This window comes from Rattus norvegicus, chromosome 14, assembly GCF_021556685.1.
Source record: "Rattus norvegicus strain SHRSP/BbbUtx chromosome 14, alternate assembly SHRSP_T2T, whole genome shotgun sequence".
Classification (NCBI taxonomy): domain Eukaryota; kingdom Metazoa; phylum Chordata; class Mammalia; order Rodentia; family Muridae; genus Rattus; species Rattus norvegicus.
The window spans coordinates 40,780,576-40,800,197 of NC_141547.1; the positions used below are offsets into that span (position 1 = coordinate 40,780,576).

Below are 19,622 nucleotides of genomic sequence, written 5' to 3' on the forward strand. Positions count from 1 at the left end.
GTCTGATGTCCAAATGCTATTCAGATCTCCAACTCCTTTTAGCTTTGATGACTACAGCACATCTCTTTCGTTTGGGCTGGTTCCACTCCCTGTTAGCAGCTCTACTTGGCAGATATCCACAGCTCTGGCATCTCCAATATCTTGGGGTCTCCAAGACAATGCAGGCTTCACCTTCACAGCTTCACAGGGGCCTCAGTGGGCCCCCGTGCAGGGGAGAGCCCTGATACAGTCCTGGCCTCAGCGGCTTTCCTGAGTCATGAGGGAGATTCCATGACTCCTTTCTTCTATCCTTGATTCTAACGCCAGAACCACATGACAAAAGTTGCCAAGTTTTGCTGCTTGCTGGAGCTGGAACATGGCCGCTTGTTTGATTATATTTTCGCCAGCTTTCTGTTTCTCGTGGTTTCCTTCACTGCCTAAGCTTGGGCTCTGATAAAAGCAGAAATATTTCTCCCTTGTGTCAAGAAAATGGGATGGAAGAGGGAGCTCATATAGCCAGATAAATAGATGTGAGGAAGGATTCTAGGTGAGCCTCTGAAATTTAGAAGGGAGCGTGGGGGACTTGGAGAGTGACAAATGGGTGCTGAGACCTCACAGGGGTGAGGGAGGCAGCTCCACAGAAGATGACATATACGGGTGGTCACTGTAGAGCCCCTCAGCCTTGCACTTCCATATTCATCCCTGACTCTGCGACTTTTCTCTGCAATGGCCATTTCACTCTGATGGAACTCAGAGGAGAGTTTCTAGCCTTGCATATCTTGCCAGGGGAACTAAATTGATGAGTCTGGGACCATTAAATCAAAACTGGGCTAAGTAAGAACAGCGTGAGTCAAGAAGAACTGAGTTCACATGTATACGAGAGACACATTGACTTTGTTGGTCAAGTACAGTATTTCCACTCTGGCTGGGGCTTCACCTCTTCATAGGCCACCAACCTCTAAAAGTATCTGGTAGAAAATTCTAGAAGCAAACCGTTTCTAAGTCTCCAATACCTTTTACTAAGGTGTATCATTGTAATTGTTCTCTTAGTCCCTGTTGTTAAAAGCTTACTATGTGTAACAAATTAAACATTGTTGTGTTGTATATATGTACAAGAAAAATGTATCATTGGGCTGATGCTATCCCCAGTCTTTGGCGTCTGCTGGGGGTCTTGGTCTGTATCATCTCAGTAACGAGACTGTTGCAATTATTAAAAACAATAACAAATGCTTATATTGTTTCTTAAGTAAGAGCATTTGTTTTCTTCTCTAATTATTTATTTAAAAATTATCAATTTTATTTTTAATTTTTAAAATGAGGCCTATAACTCACCTACTAAGATAATAAATAGTTTTCAAATAGTAAGATATCAAACACGATGCTACTCTAGAGGGTATTAGCTCTACAGGTGGAACTGTTCTGTTTATTCCTTTGGGACAGTAGATGATAACTCTGGTGACTAAAAAAAAAATAAAACGCAACTCTCCAAGGCACCCAGTTGTACACTCAGGAGATAATTTGTCTACACGGAAGTATATGGCTCATAAATTGGTCAGATTAACTTGTTTTCACTGCAAGCATTAAAATATGTGAAACACATCAAAAACACGTCTGTGCAGAGCTGCAGTATGAGGACCCATTACGGAAAATCTCTTTATTTCAGCTCTAGGAAAAGGATGTCAGTGGTGGTTCGCACTCCATCCGGGAAGCTACGGCTTTACTGCAAAGGAGCTGTAAGTTTTTACTTTTGCCTTTATGGTTTTGATTTATGATGGTTTATAATGAACGTGTTAGGCACCCCGCTATGGAAATGTAACACAGATGTTTCAGATGAAGCCGATGACATCCACTTTTGTTGTTATTTTAGAGCAACAGCATTCAGTCTCTGCTGGTGAAATGTGGAATTCCTTCTGGGTAAATCTGATGCATTGGAAAAGTCTGGCATAGGGCACTTTTGTAATTCAATTTTTAATACATGATATTTGAGGTTTGTGTTATATTAGCTATGTTAGCAGATGACTAACTACAGAAAATATTTTTAAATTGTATCAGAATGTAATGATACACTCCAATTTTAATCTGTTTGCCTAAAGACCGTAGAAATGGGGAGAGGGTTGGCTCACAGTTATTGCTATGGTTTCATTTGGTATGGCTTGTTTGTCTTGCCTTGGATATTCCAGGATTGCTGACCGGTGGTGAGCTTCAGTATGTGAGTCGACTGTGTTGGCAGAAATAGCATTGTGTATTCCAGCTGAGTTTTCCTATTTAAAACATTTTTACATTTACAGAAGAATAGAAGCCCGCCAACCAGGGCTGCTCTTCTCTAAGATCAGTTAGGATTTTCCTCCTGAGGTGCCCTATGCACATTTCTGCTTGGAATGTCACAATTTTAAGTGGACTCGATAACTGTGCTCTATCCCATGGAAACTGGGAAGCTAAACTTAAGAAAGCCCACCCTTTTGTTTAAATTCCTGTTGAGAAAGTTAAATGCCTTGGTTTTAAAGCACTGAAACACAGTTTTTGAATGCCACAGTTTTCTAAAGCACTTTGGTAAAATGATTTCATGATGTCTCCTGAATTTGGTTATACAGTTTCTTTGGTTTCTGTGCTCCCATGGAGTAGCACAGCTAACAAGCGTTCATCTTGAATGTTTTATCGCCAGGCTTTGAGCTGGATTTTAGAGAAGTGAAGATAAGACCTAAGTCAGCTCAAGAGCTTAAGTCTAGCCAGGGAGCTACATAAAAAGGTGATTAGGCTGTGGTGCTAAGACACGTGGTACAGATCTTCCACGTTCCTATGGCAACATGCACAGTAAGAGAATGAAAAGAAAATGAGATCTCCCACTTCCGTGGTTGGCATCTGTCTGATTCACCACACCCAAATCACACCCTTCCGTTTAAAAAAAAAAAAAAAAAAAAAAAAAGTTTGAACATTCTAACCACTCAACTTTTATTTGAGGAATTAAAGTATCAGGTACAAGATAAAAAACACTGGATTTTTATCTTTACTCACAGAGATTGTTTGCACACATTAACTTCCTTGTTGTATTGTTAACCCCTCTGAAATAGGAGTAAGTAGTATAAAAGGCTTAAACATGAAAACAGCAAGGAATGCCTGAGGATCGTAGTTTGTAGTTTGATGAACTACGTGGACCAGGCAGAATGGTTTGTATGACTTGGCTTTGGTGTGGATTAGGTTTGGTTTGTCTCCGACCCTGTGCTCAAGAGCATGCTTGTATTTCTTGCACGACATTGGGGGAGATGATTTGAGGGCTGCTAACAGAGGCAGGCAGAGGTTCCAATTTGAGCCTTATCAACTCTTCCAGACAAGAGCTGCTGGGGATGGGTGGAGACAGGCACAGGGAAGACCCGGGAGGAAGATTTAGGACTTGGTAATTGATGTTTGCAGGTGCTAAGGGAAAGGATTACCAGGGATCATTTGGGGATTTCTGCCTGGCTTGCTGAGTGGACTAACACTACTTACCAAGATAGAGAGCTGGGGCTGCACAGGGCCTATCAGGTGCAGAAGCCTGGATTTCTCAGGAAAAGAAATTGGAGTAAATTCATCTGGAAAAATGACTCAGCTGTTTAAGAGAGCAGGAGTTTGGTTGTCAGCACCCACACAGCTACAGAGGAGTCACTTCCTCTTCTGGTCTCCAGGGGCACCTGAACCATGTGATATACATTCACATAGACACACCAGGAAAAGACCAGCTCTTCTCTCCACATCCCTTGGTTGCATGTAGTTCTTTGTCTATAGGGCCCCATGAGATTTTACCCCTTCAGGCTTAGCTTCCCTGTCAGTTCTAGGAGACACAATCTCACAAGAGAGTTCCTGGTCCTTTGGCTCGTAATCTTTTTACCCACCTCTTCCATGATATTCCCTGAGCTCTAGGTACAGGTGTTGTGTTGTAAATGTATCTACTAGGGCTGAGCTCCCCATGATCATTTCTGCATCATGACCAGTTGTAGTTTTCCGTGATGGCATCTGTTTGCTACAAAGAGAAGCGTCTTTAATGTGAGGTGAAAGCTACACTTCTGTTCATTTAAGGGCGAGTTTTAGGATGTAATTAGGAACCGTGGCAGCACTGGGTTCTCCTCTAAGATCCATAGAGTGCCAGAGAGTTGGCTAGGTTTCTGATGCCAGGCATGATTTGCCTTCTACTGAGCTGGCCTTAAGTCTAATTAGAGAACTCAGGTGCAAGCCAGCTCCCCTACTCTGAGGCCAGGACCAAAGTGCTGAGATTTCCAATCCTGCAAAGGGGCTGAGGAAAACTCATGCCAGCCCCTGCTCAGGCTGTAAAACCATGAGGTTGGCGTGCATTCAGTAAAATCCAGAGCTCAAGGTATATGTGAAATTTCACACCAGAGGAGCCAGCGAACACCACGACCAGAGAAACATGAATATGCTCCAAATTAGACCATCTGTATAGACCACTCTTCCTCGGGATGTTTGGAAGCTCAGCATGGTAAATGAAGAAATCAAATGATTTTCATTCAAAACGAAATTGGGAAGGATATCTGGTATACATACAAGATGAATTCAAACGTTTAAGCAATTTTTAAAATTAATAAACAGTGAATTCTAGATTCAACACAGTAGAGGGAGAATAAGGTAAATTAGAATACAGTACTGAAAATCCCATGTATAAAGAAATAGTGGCCAAAGAGGGACCTGGCAGGAGTGGACAGGGCACAGGAACCACAGAGAAGCCTGGGCCAGGATCCTTCTAGTCTCCATCTGTGCCCAGATCTAAGGCTGTCTCACAGCCCTCAAGATCTAAAACATGCCCGGAAAGAGCTGGTCTCCCTGGAGCACTCTCAGTCCTAAGTCCACAGGTGAGACCCCATTTTCACTCCACTAACTGTCCAAAGAGGGACCCACCAGGAGCACACAGGGTACAGGAACTGTGAAGCAGCCTGGGATAGGGTCCTTCAGGTCTCCATCTGTACCCAGAGCTAAGGCTGTCCCATAACATTCCAGACCCAAAGCAAGCTTGGAGAGAGCTGGTCTCCTAGAAGTGCTCTCACTCCTAAGATCACAGGCTCACAGAACCACAAGAGGGACAAGCTCCAGTCAGAGACAGCAAGACCAACTAACATCAGAGATAACCAGATGGTGAAAATCAAGCACAAGAACCTAAGCAACAGAAAACCAAGACTACTTGGCATCTTCAGAACCCAGTTCTCCCCCCACAGCAAGTTCTGAATACCCCAGCACACCGGAAAAACAAGATTTGGATTTAAAATCCCATCTCATGATTATGATAGAGGACTTTAAGAAGAACATAAATAAAGAAACACAGGAGAACACAGGTAAACAGGTAGATGCCCTTAAAGAGGGAACACAGAAATCTCTTAAAGGCTTACAGGAAAATACAACCAAATAGATGAGGGAATTGAACAAAACCATCAGGATCTAAAAATGTGAATAGAAACAATAAAGAAATCAAAAAGAGAGACAACCCTGGAGATAGAAAACCTAGCAAAGAGATCAGTAGTCATAGATGCAAACATCACCAACAGAATACAAGAGATTGAAGAGAGAATCTCAAGGGAAGAAGATACCAGAGAAAACATTGACACAATAGTCAAGAAACTGCAAAATGCAAAAAGCTCCTGACCTCGAACATCCAGGAAATCCAAGACAGAATGAGAAGACCAAAACTAAGGACAATAGGTATAAAAGAGAGTAAGATTCCCAACTTAAAGGGACAGTAAATATCTTCAACAAAATTATAAAAGAAAACTTCCCTAACCTAAAGAAAGAGATGCCATGAACATACAAGAAGCCCACAGAACTCCAAGTAGATTGGACCAGGAAAGAAATTCCTCCTGTCACATAATAGTCAAAATACCAAATGCACTAAACAAAGAAAGAATATTAAAAACAGTAAGGGGAAAAGGCCAAGTAACATATAAAGGTAGACCTCTAAGAATTATACCAGACTTCTCAACAGAGACTATGAAAGCTGGAAGATCCTGGACAGATGTCATACAGACCCTAAGAAAACATAAATACCAGTCCAGGCTACTATATCCAGCAAAACTCTCAATTACCATAGATAAACCAAGATATTCTATGACAAAACCAAATTTACACAATATCTTTCCACAAGTCCAGCCCTAAAAAGGATAATAGATGGAAAACTCCAACACAAGGAGAAAAACTATACCATAGAAAAGCAAGAAAGTAATCTTCTTACAACAAACCCAAAAGAATATAGCCACACAAACATAATTCCACTCCTAACAACAAAAATAACAGGAAACAACAATCACTATTCCATAATATCTGTTAATATCAATGGACTCAGTTCCCCAATAAAAAGACGTAGACTAACGGACTGGATATGTAAATAGGATCCAGCATTTTGCTTCATATAGGAAACATACCTCAGTGACAAAGACAAACACTACCTCACAGTAAAAGGCTGGAAAAAATTTTTCCAAGCAAATGGTCCCAAGAAACAAGCTGGAGTAGCCATTTCTAATATTGAATAAAATTGACTTTCAACCAAAAGTTGTCAAAAAAGATAAGAAAGGATACTCATCAAAGGAAAAATCTACCAAGATGAACTCTTAATTCTGAACATCTATGCTCCAAACACAAGGATACCCACATTCATAAAAGAAACTTTACTAAAGCTCAGAGCATACATTGCACCGCACACGATAGTGGGACACTTCAACACCTGACTCTCATCAATGGACAGATCATGGAAACAGAAACTAAACAGAGACACAGTGAAACTAACAGAAGTTATGAACCAAATGGACTTAACAGATATCTATAGAACATTTCAACCTAAAACTTGAGAATATATACCTTCTTCTCAGCACCTCATGGTACCTTCTCCAAAACTGACCATATAATCAATCACAAAACAGGCCTCAACAGATACAAAAAGATTGAAATAATCCCAAGCATCCTATCAGATCACTATGGATTAAGGCTAGTCTTCAACAACAAAAACAACAGAAAGCCCACATACATGTGGAAGCTGAACAATGCCCTAGTCAATGACAACTTGGTCAAGGAAGAAATAAAGAAATAAAAGACTCTTTAGAATTTAATGAAAATGAAGGCACAACATACCTAAACTTATGGAATACAATCAAAGCAGTGCTAAGTGGAAAACTCATAGCTCGGAGTAGCTCTAGAGGAAACTGGAGAGAGCATACATTAGCACCTTGACAGCACACCTAAAAGCTCTAGAACAAAAAGAAGTAAAATACCCAAGGGGAGTAGACTGCAAGAAATAAACTCAGAGCTGAAATCAATCAAGTAGAAACAAAAAGAACTATACAAAGAATCAACAAAACCAGGAGCTGGTCCTTTGAGAAAATCAACAAGATAGATAAACCCTTAGCCACACTAACCAGAGGACACAAAGACAGTATCCAAATTAACAAAATCAGAAATAAAAAGGGAGACATAACAACAGAAACTAAGGAAATTCAAAAATTATCAGTTCCAACTACAAAAGCCTGTACTCAACAAAACTGGAAAATCTGGAGGAATTAGACAATGTTCTAGACAGATACCAGGTACCAAAGTTAAATCAGGATCAGATAAACCATCTAAACAGTCCCATAACCCCTAAAGAAATAGAAGCAGTCATTAAAAATCTCCCAACCAGAAAAATACCCACTACCAGATGGGTTTAGTGCAGAATTCTATCAGACCTAATAGCAATACTCTTCAAACTTTTCCACAAAATAGAAACAGAAGGAACACTACCCGATTCATTCATTGAAACCACAATTATGCTTATACCTAAACCACACAAAGACCCAACAAAGAAAGAGAACTTGAGACAAATTTCCCTTATGAATATCGGCGTAAAATACTCAATAAAATTCTCACAACCCGAATCCAAGAACACATCAAAAAGATCAGTCACCATGATCAAGTAGCTTCATTCCAGGGATGCAAGGTTGGTTCAGTATATGGAAATCCATCAACATAATCCACTCCATAAACAAACTCAAAGGGAAAAACTCACATAATCATCTCATTAGATGCTGAGAAAGCATTTGAAAAAATTCAACATTGCTTCATGAGAAAAGTCTTGGAAAGATAAGGAATTCAAGGCCCATACCTAAACATAATAAAAGCAATATACACCAAACCAGTAGCCAACATCAAACTAAATGGAGAGAATCTTGAAGCAATCCCACTAAAATCAGGGACTAGACAAAGCTGCCCACTCTCCCTACTTATTCAATATAGTTCTCGAAGTCCTAGCCAGAGCAATCAGACAACCAAAGGAGGTCAAAGGGATACAAATTGGAGAAGAAAAAGTCAAATATCACTATTTGCAGAAGATATGATAGTATACTTAAATGACCCCAAAAATTGCAACAGAGAACTCCTATACCTGATAAACAACTTCAGCAAAGTGGTTGGATATAAAATTAACTCAAATCAGTAGCCTTCCTCTACTCAGAGGATAAACAGGCTGAGAAAGAAATTAGGGAAGTGACACTCTCCACAATAGTCACAAATAATATAAAATACCTCGGGTGTGATTCTAACCAAGTAAGTGAAAGGTCTGTATGACAAGAACTTCAAGTCTCTAAAGAAAGAAATTGAAGATGATCTGAGAAGATGGAAAGATCTCCCATGCTCATGGATTGGCAGGATTAATATTGTAAAAATGGCCATCTTGCTAAAGCAATCTACAGATTCAATGCAATCCCCATCAAAATTCCAACTCAATTCTTCATAGAGTTAGAAAGAGCAATTTGCAAATTCATTTGGAATAACAAAAAAGTGAGGATAGTGAAAACTATACTCAACAATAAAAGGACTTCTGGGAGAATCACCATCCCTGACCTCAAGCTGTATTACAGAGCAATCATGATTAAAAGCTGTATGGTATTGGTATAGAGACAGGCAGGTAGATTAGTGGAATAGAATTGAAGATCCAGAAATGAACCCACACACCTATGGTCACTTGATCTTTGACAAAGGAGCTAAACCCATCCAGTGGAAAAAAGAACATTTTCAACAAATGGTGCTGGTTCAACTGGAGGGTCAGCATGTAGACGAATGCAACTCGGTCCATTCTTATCTCCTTATATAAAGTTCAAGTCCAAGTGGATTAAAGACTTCCTCATAAAACCAGATACACTGAAACTAATAGAAGAGAAAGTAGGGAAGAGCCTTGAACTCATGGACACAGAAGAAAAATTCCTAAACAGAACAGAAATGGCTTATGCACTAAGATCAAGAATTGACAATGGGATCTCATAAAACTGCAAAGCTTCTATAAGGCAAAGGACACTGACATTAGGACAAAACGACAACCAACAGATTGGGAAAAGATCTTTACCAATCCTACATCCGAAAGAGGGCTAATATCTAATATATACAAAGAACTCAAGAAGTTAGCCTCCAGAGAACTAAATAATCCTATTAAAAATGGGGTACAAAGCTAAACAATTCTCAGCTGAGGACTAAATGGCTGAGAAGCACCTAAGGAAATGTTTAACAACCTTAGTCATTAGAGAAATACAAATCGAAACAACCCTGAGATTTCACCTTACACCAGTCAGAATGACTAAATCAAAAACTCAGGTGACAACAGATGCTGGTCAGGATGTGGAGAAAGAGGAACACTCCTCCATTGTTGGTGGAGTTGCAAGCTGGTACAATCACTCTGGAAATCAGTCTGGTAGTTCCTCAGAAAATTGGACATAGTACTACCTGAAGACTAGCTATACCACTCCTAGGCATATACCCAAAAGATGCCCCAACATATAATAAGGACACATTCTCCACTATGTTCATAGCAGCCTTATTTTTAATAGCCAGAATCTGGAAAGAGCACAGATGTCCCTCAACAGAAGAATGGATACAGAAAATGTGGTGCATCTACACAATGGAGTACTACTCAGCTATGAAAAACAATGACTTCATGAAATTCTTAGGCAAATGGATGGAACTAGAAAATATCCTGAGTGAGGTCACCTAGTCACAAAAGAACACACATGGTATGCACTCACTGATAAGTGGGTACTAGCCTAAAAGCTGGGAATACCCAAGAAACAATTCACAGACCATATGAAGCTCAAGATAAAGGAAAACCAAAATGTGGATGCTTCATCCTCATTCCAAGGAGGAACAAAATAGTCATGGGGGGAAATACAGAGACAAAGAGTGGAGCAGGGACTGAAGGAAAGGCCATCCAGAGATTTCCCCACCTGGGGATCCATCCCATATGCAGCCACCAAACTCAGTCACTACTGCCAATGCCAAGAAGTACTTGCTGACAGGAGTCTGATATGGATGTCTTCTAAGAGGCTCTACCAGAATCTTACTGATACAGATGAGGGTGCTTGCAGCTAACCATTGGACTAAGCACAGTGATGCCAATGGAGGAGTTAGAGAAAAGACAGAAGGAGCTGAAGGGGTTTGCAACACCATGGGAAGAACAGCAACATCAACCAACCAGACCCCACCAGAGCTCCTAGGGACTAAACTACCGACCAAAGAGTACATATGGAGGTTCCCATGGCTAGCTGCATATGTAGCAGAGCACAGCATTGTTTGGAATCAATAGGAGGAGAAGGCTCATTTTCCCAATGTAAGGGAATGCCAGGGTGTTGAGGTGGGAGTGTGTGGGTGGGCATGGGAGCATCTTCATAGAAGCATGGAGAGGAAAAGGGAGAATGGGAGTGGGGAAAGGGGATAACATTTGAAATATAAATATATAAAATATCCAATAAAAAATGGAAAAAAAGATTTTTGTGACTTAGAAGTTTCTATAAAGAAAATACAGAATTTTCTTTTGAAAATTTTGATAATTTTTAAATTTAAAAATGGAAATATATACAGTTTACAATTTATATCTACAATAGCAACCAATTAGAGAAAAGTACAGTTAACTCAAATAAAGCTTTAGTTATTCATGAGTTTTACTCTAAACCATGGAAGACATGGCGAAACTTGACTAACACACTTGATCCTACAGGAACCTTAAATGACTAAGTATACTGTGAAGAGACACCGTGACCAAGGCAACTCTTAGAAAGCATTTAGTTGGGTGCTTGTTTACAGTTGCAGAAGTTGCATGCTCCCGGGTAGGGAGCATGAATGCACAGAGGCAGGCACTGGAGCAGTAGCTGAAAGCTATGGGAACCTTAAGTGATTAAATATTTCAAAGTAGGTGTATGTATGTATGTATGTATATATATATATGTATGTATTTCTAACTATAACCTTCTCAGTCTATGCCGTGTTACTTGAATGTACTTAGTCATTGTTCTATTGCTATGAGAAGACACCATGACTAAGGCAACATTTAGAAAGGATCGAGTTGGGAACTTGCTCACATCCGTGGAGGTTGCACACTCCTGTGTGGGAGCATGGAAGCATGCATGCAGGCAGGTACTGGAGAAGCAGCTGAGAGCTACATTCTGATCCTTAGGCAGAAAAGAATAGCAAGCCTGGGCCTACTGTGGACTTTTGAAACCTCTAAGCCCACTCCCAGTGACAACTTTCTCCAACAAGGCCACACCTCCTAATCCTTCTAATCCTTTCAAACAGTTCTACTCCCTGGTGACTAAGCATTCAAATGTATGAGTCTATGGGGACCGTTCTCATTCAGACCACTTCAGTCTGTTTGTAGGGCTGGCCTTTGGGATTGAATAACCAATTGGTGTACTCTTCCCTGAGGAAGACTTCCACCACTAGCATTCTTCCACCACTAGCAGTCCTTAGACCTCAACCCCACACAAAGAACTAAATGCAAATAGTATTTTTTAAAATATATTTTTGGTGGGGCTGGGGGAATACCTCAATAGGTAAGAAGTTTTGACCTGCAAGCATGAGGACCTAAGTTTGATCCTCACAACCCATGTAAAAGTAAAAACTAATTAGCATAAGCTTGTAATTGTAGGAGAGGTAGAGACAAGAGGATCTTTGGAGCTTGTTAAATAATTGGTGTAGTCAACAGGCAAGCCCCACAACCCAATGAGAGACGCTGTCTCACAAAAATAAGATTGACTCTCCTAAAGAATGACACTGGAGGTTGACCAGTAGCTCCATGTGCATATGAGTTCATACCTGCACATACACATGTATAAAAATACGTTTTTAAGTACAGAGCTGAATTTGAATTTTGTTCTAAAACACAGTAAGAGCCGGAGGTGGTACCTCGTGTCTATAATCACAGTGCTTGGGAGGCAGAAACAGGAGAATCAGAGCTCAAGGTTATCCTCAGCCACATAATAGATTAAAGCCTGCCTGAACTACATGAAACCCTGTCTCCAAAACATTAAATGAAATAAAAAGGTAAAAAGCAGGAAATGATTTTTGAATAAAAAGAGGAAAATGATTTTTGAGGGAAGGTTCACCAAAAAGAAGTGATTAACCATGGGTTTCACTTTCCTCAGAGCCCTGCTCCCATCCTGGTCATTTGACTACACCATGCTATCCCCAGGAATATCCAGTCACTGTGGTTTTGCACCGTTCTCTTCCTGAAGGCCAGGATACAAGATAACCAAACTCCTAAGGATTTGTCCATAAATTCAGAGTCCGACCTCGTGGCATTCCCCTCTTCTAGTATCTAAGAAGGAATCTTTTTTTACTCCTAAAAATTTGGCAGACTTTTGATGTAGCCCTCTAAATAAAAGAGGGTTTTGTGTCCCCAAATGTATCTCTTAAGTATTTTATATTTCACAGACAAGCATGGCCAACTACTTGTGACTATCATTTGAAAACACACATTTACTAGAGAAGGCCACATTTCCTCCCTTCGCCTCCTCAATACCACAAAGAATGCAGACAATTAATTGGCCCTCTTAAGCACCAGTATGTGTAGATTTACTGCAGAACCTAACCTCCCTCCTCCATACTACCACTTCTGTTTTTCAAGATTTTAAAGATTTTTCTTCCTCTGAAAATGGCCTCTGTTAACCTCATGGAAATTTTCATGAACAAAAAAAAAAAAAAGAAGAAGAACTCTAAAGTTACTCCTTTCCCTCCCAGGAAGGAGCCATGATTGCAAACTGTCATTTCCTTCTCTGTTTTCCTTCCCATCCCACCACTGAAAAATGAAAAGAAATTCATAATTGGGGCTTGGGATATTCCATCTGCTCTGAGGTCACTTGGTTGTGTTTCTCTCAAGAGCTCTAAATCATACGCCATTAGTCAGCTTCCAAATCTCAGCCCTGAGACTAGAAACCCCACAGTGGGTACTACCACTGAGAGAGTAATTGCAGGTAAATGATTTATTTTTTCCTGGTCTAATAAAAAGTCATGAAGGCTGAATACTGAAGTTCTTTGAGACATTATACCAAAGCCAGCGAATGACTAAAGGAACAATAGGCAATTTATAAAGGAGGAAGGAGCAAAGAAATAGAAATAGTGTATAAAACTAAAGCCAACAGGACTTTAAAATAGGTTGGGGGACAGGGTAGGATCAAAACACGTTGTGTAAAAATATCAAAGGAATAATATTGCTTTCAATTCAGGAATTTTATTTTACTAATTAAGTCAACCAAGTCTTAAAACTGCACACAGTCAGAGGCATTAGCTGTTTGAGGCAGCTCTAGGATCGTAGGTCCTCGTTCTGTCCCCACAGGACATCTCAGGACATTTGGTGGTCCACTGATGCCTCGTTTGTCCCTCAATAGCACAAACCTCCAGAGGTGCTCTTGTGCCCGGAAAGTTCTAAAGTCGGATAAATTTACACACATGCTGTAGCCACTGAGGGGGATGTGCATAGGACAGACTCTGTGACAGGCCAGCATTTCCCAGTATTCCCTGAGTTCGAGACCATTCTCACCTAAATAAAATTCACAGAATTCTACAAAACCTTCAGGGATAGTCTGTATGTTCCACAGCCATCCTCCTGCCTCCACTATAAGTGTCCACTCAGTTCTAGATGTCTTGCAGTTCTTACTGAAATATAAACATGTGGAAAGGACTACCATACTGCTTATGGAATTGTCACAGGAAAAACTGCATATTCTCCGCAGACCCAATCCTACCGGCCAAGCTACACTTTCTGTCCGTGGTTGATTGATTCCATGGGTGCACAGCCCACAGGTCCAGCTGTATTCCTTCCTGTCTGTGGGGAATCATTGTTACTCATAGACAAAAATGCTCTGTGCTTAAAAGGAAAAAAAAAACCACCTGGAGATTTTGGTACGGCAACCAATAATGTTGCTGATCTCAATCTTATTAAATCCAGGATGCTTCATTAATCCACCAAACCTTCTGCTTATTTTCCAGGACACGGTAATTTATGAACGACTTGCAGAGAGTTCAAAGTACAAAGAAATTACCCTAAAACACTTGGAACAGTTCGCTACAGAAGGTGAGCGTTATATGGAAACAGAACAGGATTGGGACACAAAGAAGTCATAGACCTTGGATATTTTGCAGGGTTATTGACAGTTTTATTCCATTGGTTATTGATGATGGCTTAGATATTCCTATGCTTAGATATTCCCACCTGTTTTTTCCCTAAAAACAAAAAACAAACAAATAAACCCAAATAAGAAACAAAAAAACTACTCAAATGCTGAGAGACTTTGTCCCCACTTGAAGGAGTCAGGACTTTAAATCGGTGCTACATTTTAGAATGGAAATCACCTAAATGCTTTACTTTGTATCTCATGGAATTAGTTATGGAAAATAAAAGAACTGAACTTTTGTTCTCTGGATAATAAAAAAGAAATGAATACATATATGATTACATAAAAGTCATCCTATTATAACATGACCTATTATCATCATCATCATCATCATCATCATCATCATCATCATCATCATGCCCCACCACATGCCTGTGTCTGTCTAAGGCCTTGGGGTCTGTGGTAAATAATATCAGCCCTGTAGCTGGTCTCCTGAAATGCATGATGACGTGAGACAAGCAGCGCAGGGTCTAGGGAGATGTTTGGTTAGTGTGAGTGGAAGTGGAGGTCATTAAACCTCCTGGCCTGTTACCTGCAGGATGTGTAGCATCTTATTACCGCCACACTTGATTGCAGTGTTCCAATCACCCATCTCCATTTTCAGTCCTGTTTCAGCTAGGCTGACCCCTGCTCATGCCCTTGTCTCCCCGTAATCAAGGCTTTGAAAGGATAAGAATGTTTTCTAAAGACATGGATGGATGGATGCATGCATGCATGCTTCTGAATACAAGGTCATGATTTCTCCAAGTTCCCAAGAATGAAAGATGTCAGAAGTCTACACATCTCAGGTTTATACTGCCCAGCATACAGGCTGTGAAGGTTTGGGTGGGGAGGAGGTCTTGAAGTCTAGACACCTCCACTCTGGTAACAGTATTACACAGTTTCTAGTTCCTCCATTTGAACCCAGCCCCCAACCCTCACATCTCCATCCCATTCTTTCTGACCTCAGGCTGAAGGCTACTTCTGCTCCATTGCAAGTATGTTTCCAGCCAGTTTCCAAAAGAGAGAAAGAAAACCTTGCCTTAATACAGTGCCTCAGATTAAGTTCAGTGGAGTAATCCAGTAGTCGGTAGCTCTGCTCCTTTCTCAGGAGATAGAGCAGACTTGCAGCCAGCGAAGGGGGGCTGGGGAAAGGGAGGGGAAATGGATAGTCTGTGCAGTGAGTGTGGAGAACCCACGTTGTCACAGGAAGCGGATAGCAGGGAGTACGGTGAAATGGCTGAAGGGTGTGAACCACACTCCAGGTTTGGGACTTCATCCTGGGGGACAGCTGGGAGATTTCAAACACAGCCTGCTAAGGTGAGGCTTTTGAAAAAGCCACCCTAGATGTAAATGAAGGGTTAAAGGGACTGGGAACCATCAACAAGGCACAAAATTTTAAAAGCTGGGAGAGCATTCTAGACATTTGATGCCGAGATTTTGTCATAACCGAGCGGACACATCCGCAAATTGTTTGAATTCAGAGAGACTACTCAAAATTGGGTTTTGTTAAACGATGGGAGCATCAGACTAGGGACTAAATCTACCGGGTGTGCTGCCTTTTACAGGGCCGAGGACTTTTTTTTCCTCCATCTTTATTAAATTGGGTATTTCTTATTTAGGGCTCAGGACTTTGTGTTTTGCTGTGGCCGAGATTTCTGAGAGTGACTTTGAGGAATGGCGGGCCGTTTACCAGCGCGCATCCACGTCGGTGCAGAACAGGTTGCTGAAGCTGGAGGAGAGCTACGAGCTCATCGAAAAGGTGTGTGTGTAGCGCTCTTGCCTTTAGAAAGTGCGTTTCTACAGATGTCCGTTCTTTGCTTGGGACCAGTAGAGTCAAAAAGCAGTATGCGTAAAGGCGTTCTGGTAGTAGTCTAGGGACTCACTAAGTTCCCTTCCTGGCATGGACCAGGAAAGACAGAAGGCAAACCTATAGAGAAGGTAAAGAAGCAGTTTAATGCTTTCGGGATGGGAGGGGCCTAAGGCTGAAGGTCTAACTGGATGCTGGCTCAGGTATGTTATAGGGCTCCTGGGCCCCTCCTCTTCCCTTACTGGCTCCCATGTCTTCAAGTTCTTCTCACAATGCATTCTGGGAACAAGAAGCTGCTGACCCAGGAAGCCCGCTTTTACTTTCTACCTGTGTCCCTCTAGCTCTCATGCATCTATTTGATGACAAGCCTTACTATTGAGTCTCAAGATCAGTTAACTAATAAATCTTGATATGGTCTAAAATCTTTCCCAAAGGGCCCAAGGACTAGGTGTTATCATATATAGATCTTTGCTGTCTCTAGTTGTACATCATGAGTGGGTTCTGAATACAATACATAGTGGGTTCTCCCTGCTAGCGTATCCCATTGCTTCTGCATCACTGAAGACTTGGGTCATGTACGCACACAGGCAGGCATGTATTCAAAAGCATGGGGACATCTGCACAGAGGCAAATGTGCACACACAGGCACATACATATACAGACACAGACATAATGTGTGTTTATAATCATTGTGTTTATATAATATGACATGACGCAGATTTGTGAATTTTTAATAGACTGTAATACAACAGTCAATAGCCTGGTACTTTCTCCTGCATTCATTTGGGCCATAACTACTTACTATGCTCCATTATGGTTTCCGTCAAATGCCTTCATTTTACTTGGTGACACAGCCTCTTCGGGCTGACAGTGGTAGATATCCCGTTACTGGCGCTGCATCTGTAGTGTGAATTCTTGTCTCCTTAAGTAACGACAACAAACACTGTTGCCGTCGTAACTGTGTGCCTAGCTCTACGGTGGCACTTCCGCCTATTGGCATGTTAGTCCTTTTGAGGGACTAATTGCCTCCACTTACAGATGAGGAAACACCGGTGACAGAGACACCAAGAGCTCAAAAGAGGATTGCAGCCCCTGTGCGCTGATGTATCTGAGGGCCTTCACTGTAGCTTAAACTCGCCAGTCTCTGCCCTGTTACCTGATTCCCTCAGTCCTCCCTGGGTGCAGCATGGATCAAGGGAGCCTCTGAGGTGCAGTTCACCTGGTCTTGCCTGCAGGTGGTAAGGTTGACATTTTCCCCTTCTCTGCTATGGAACTAGTTACTTCCCCTGTTGGAAGGGAACTAGGACTAAGACCTTCCAGGCTTAGCTCCCCTTCACCCACATCCACCCCACTCTGCTCCCCACACCCTCCCCTTCATGTAATACTGGGGAACATCTTATTCTAGCTGTAGGTGCTTTTTCTCAGACACATGTAAATGCTACATGTAACATGTCTCTGTAAAACACTGTAATCAGTTTAGGGATGGTAGCTTGTTTCCCATATAACTTAAGAGATATTATATCTCTTATACTTGCATATTATTTACAAGGAAGCTAACTAGATGATACACAGCTATGATTAAAAACTTTTAACTGGGCTACACATTCAACCACTATCCAGCAGATGGCAATCATGAGTTACATTAAAATTTAAGTTTCCTCAGGGACTTGCTTTTTTTTCCCCCTTAAATAGTCTACAAATACAGGAAAGAAAAAAAACAAAACAAAACAAAACAACAACAAAAACCTCCTAAAGACTGTCTCTAATAGGAACAAAAGAAGAATTTAGAGCTAACTGGTTTTTAACATTGTGGTAACCCCCATGTTGAGAAATCTGTGATGTAGAACAGTAGGGAGACAAAGTCCCTTCCTCAGCCTGCCTGTTCCAAGTAAGAACAGTGTTTTGTTTGCTTTCCTACTCCAAACATAGGATTCTCCTCTCACCCTTTATTTAACAGTCACAGAATGATTAAGGTGTACTAGATCACAGGGTTGCTAAGCAAATAAGGATGACCCTCTGAGGCTCTAGACACCACTGTGGTCTGCAGATTCCCTAGGTGAGGAACTTCAAGGAAGGTCCGAAGGAAGCTTTGGAAATAGCTCTGCAGAAATTGTTTTGCCAGTTAGAGACCCGTAGTAGTTGCGGGACTAGGGGCTGTGAGGACCACGGGGCTTTACTCTGTGTGAGTCTGGGCACGATGGCTCCGAGGTTGGTCTGAGGTTCCCTTCTGTAAAAATCGGCTGAGTTGGCTTTCAGAAGCTGTGGTTACTGCCCTTACAAACAGCCCAGTGAGACACCAAAGAGACCACCAGTTCCAGAGGTGTTTCACCTGGCTGTAAATTTAGCTGTCGTGGCCTCAGAGTTCCTCTGCATTGCCTTCCTTGCCCGAGACACACTGCTGTGCAATCTTTATGACTTTGGAAGCCATTAGCACGTAGACAGTGCTATCGAGCTGAACGTGGAGGACAGAACGGCTCGTTTCTCAATGGAGAGTGGTTCTCACTTTTCTCTTTCTTTTTAGAGCAGAGTCCATTTTCCAAACAAAACATTGGTAAATCATAAAGTATACAATTGGTGACAGCCAAGCTGCCACAGTTAGCATGAAGGGAAGAGAGGAGACCCCCACCCCAGCTCCGTCCTCTGCCTCATGGTGGTCCATGAGGAGCCTCACAGGACTCTGGGCACCACTCAGCGCAATATGAAAACTGTATTATGTTACATCTGTGTGCGGATGTTTTAGGAATGTGCTTTTTAAACCATCAGAGCATCACTGCCGTGCAGGATGCTTCTGAGTGCATTAGAATGAGCGATACAAGACGCCATGGAGACACAGTAATCACGTTACATTGAAAACATTCTAAAGTGGGGAGATTTGGAGAGCTTCTCCTTAAACACAATATTTTTAGTATATGACAGAGTAAGTGAAATTTTTATAGTATAATTAAAGTCGTGGTTATAAACTCTCATATCCCTCCACTGTTTGTCCAAACTAGAGACTTGGTTTTTAAATTTTAGTTAAACCCCTTCTTCCTTTGGGAGTTAAAACTCCTACATAAGCGTGAAGCTATGTGGCCAGGCATGGTGACACACACCTTTAATCCCAGCACTCAGGAGGCAGAAGAAGAGGGAGGACTGTTTGAAGCCAACCTACTCTACATAGATAGATCCAGGCTAGCTGGTGCCACACAGCGAGTGCAACCCTTTCTCAAAAGGATGGATGGATGGATGGATGGATGGATGGATGGATGGATGGATGGATGGAAGATAGATTGACCCAAATAGAGAATACTGACAGTCATTCTTTATTGTGACCCTGTTCCTTTTCTTCCAAGACACCCATGTCTTAAAATTTACTGGCTTTATTCTCCAGGGCCATGCCACAGGGAACAGAATGTGGGAGGCTTAAAAATGTTTCAGACACT

At 41.5% G+C, this 19,622-nt stretch overlaps 1 protein-coding gene across 13 annotated transcripts in view; it reads left to right on the forward strand.

Annotated features, from left to right (window-relative positions):
- The window catches only part of Atp8a1 (ATPase phospholipid transporting 8A1), a 242,556-nt gene that overhangs the window by 117,801 nt on the left and 105,133 nt on the right, over positions 1-19,622 (forward strand). For all 13 annotated transcript variants that reach the window (XM_087582508.1, NM_001426995.2, XM_087582503.1 and 10 more), the window contains 3 exon segments: positions 1,643-1,712; positions 14,227-14,311; positions 16,013-16,152. In XM_087582508.1, coding sequence (XP_087438634.1) covers positions 1,643-1,712; positions 14,227-14,311; positions 16,013-16,152 — 295 coding nt within the window.